Source organism: Ambystoma mexicanum, chromosome 1p, assembly GCF_040938575.1.
Source record: "Ambystoma mexicanum isolate Mex_15411 chromosome 1p, UKY_AmexF1_1, whole genome shotgun sequence".
NCBI classification, from domain to species: Eukaryota; Metazoa; Chordata; class Amphibia; order Caudata; family Ambystomatidae; genus Ambystoma; species Ambystoma mexicanum.
The window spans coordinates 1,102,838,872-1,102,840,856 of NC_090921.1; the positions used below are offsets into that span (position 1 = coordinate 1,102,838,872).

The window sequence follows — 1,985 nt, forward strand, 5'->3', positions numbered from 1 at the left end:
CCGGTAATCCCTTAGCGCCATACTACGAGGTCCCTCAGCGGGTCCCGTCCTTAACGTGTGGCCAGACCACACGTTAAGGAAGGGACCCGCTGAGGGACTTCAGCGCAAATAACGGTACCGCTAGTAGCGGTACCGTTATTTGCTCCTTTCCCATTCCCATTGAGCCCTATGGGGGCTCAAATGGGAATGGGGAAGGGCCTTGGTGAATGGGGAATTATCACCCCGCCAACCTTGGAATGGGGCGGTAATTCCCCCATTCACCAAGGCGGAATCAATAAAATACCGGCGGCAACCATGGCGCTAATAGCGCCATGGTTACTGCCTTCCATGTAATGAGGCCCAATGTGTTCTATATCTGAACTTATCCAGGGAGAAGGCATCTGTTCTTTGCTTTCTCCAGGGCCCTCTTAACATCCTCATTTCTCAACGTGTAGATAATGGGGTTTAACATTGGTGTTACAACAGTAAATAAAACAGCAGCCACACGGTCTTCCTCCAGCGACGCCTCTGTTGTAGGTCGTAAATAAGTGAAGAGGGCTGTCCCATATAGCATCACAACCACTGTTAAGTGTGCAGCGCAGGTGGAGAAAGCTCTACGCCTCCCCTCCTGTGAGCGGATCCGTAGCAGAAAAGTGCTGATGTAAATATAAGAGAGGACAGTCATCAAAAATGAAGCCATCACCAGAGAGCCGGTGACCACTGACAGGAGAAGCTCATTGAGGTGTGTATCAGTACACGCCAGCCTTAGGATAGGTTTGATATCACAGAAAAAGTGTTTGATTTCATTAGATGCACAGAAAGGCAATCGGCATGTCATAACTGTGTGTAGCATGGAATGTAGAAATCCCATAAGCCAAGAGCTGGAGGCCAGGCTTACATACACCCTGCAGTTCATGATGGTGGTGTATCTCAAGGGGTTACAGATGGCAACGTAACGATCATAAGACATGGCTGTTAAGAGCAGGACCTCAGTGCTACCTAGGAAGTGGAAGAAATGGAGTTGTGCAATGCAGCCTGCAAAAGATATGGTTGTCTCCTGAGCTAAGAAATTTACCAGCATTTTAGGGACAGCCACAGATGAGAAGCAGATATCCAAGAGTGAAAGGTTACCAAGGAAGAAGTACATTGGAGTATGAAGACGAGGTTCAATGATGGCAATGACCACTATGGTGAGATTCCCCAGCATGTTGATAATGTAGACAATCAAAATTATGCCAAAGAGAAAAGGCTGCAAATGCGGAAGATTTGTGAGTCCAAGGAGAAGAAATTCTGCCACCAATGTCTCATTGCGCTGATCCATGTATATTTATTCAAATCGTCCTGCAGAAAAAAATACAATGTATCAGGACTAGGTACATGTGAATATTACATTATAAGATGGCACTTCTGAAATCACCTATCGCAGGAAGAGAAACTATCTCTAATTATCTAGAAAACAATGGTTCTCATTATGACCAGCTGATCACTACTGACCACTGTTGACAGAAATAGCCTATACATATTCCCACTTGCTTTCCAGAGGGGAAAATCATTTAAGAAAGAGGGCCGCATTATAAGTGTGCCGGTCCGGAAACAACGGTGCCGGTAAGCTTACCAGCACCATTGTTTCCAGACCGGCACACTACAGGTTTGCCTGACGGAGCCGCTGTGCGCAACAGATCTGTCCCTCCTGGGCACAGTGGTCAGGGTAAGCAAAGCCATCATGGAAGCACCGCCACCGTTAACAACGATGCCAGTGCTTCTGTGGTCCTCATTCCCACAGGACTCTATGGGAATGGGGACTTACAATTTGCTGGCGTCTGACTTCCCTGACTGCTGGGGTTGTAATCCTCTGGTGTTACCGGGAATTCAGGTGGCAGTAAATAATTACGGGTCTGGCAGCACCGGCACGGTTACCGCCAGACCCATAATGAGGCCCAGAGTCTTGTTAAAACGTATGTTATGTTATGTTATGGTGTATATGTTTAGCACCTTATTTACCATTG

General features: G+C 47.1%; 1 protein-coding gene across 1 annotated transcript; it reads right to left on the reverse strand.

The window, feature by feature from the left end:
- Window positions 1-361: 361 nt before the first annotated feature.
- On the reverse strand, window positions 362-1,300 carry LOC138527032 (olfactory receptor 12D1-like). Its single transcript, XM_069638063.1, has one exon. The coding sequence runs from the start codon at window positions 1,298-1,300 to the stop codon at window positions 362-364; it is 939 nt and encodes a 312-aa protein (XP_069494164.1).
- Window positions 1,301-1,985: the final 685 nt, after the last annotated feature.

Excerpts from the sequence above, each read along its gene's own strand:
- LOC138527032 (XM_069638063.1), bottom strand. The coding sequence starts at position 1,300 with ATGGATCAGCGCAATGAGACATTGGTGGCAGAATTTCTTCTCCTTGGA.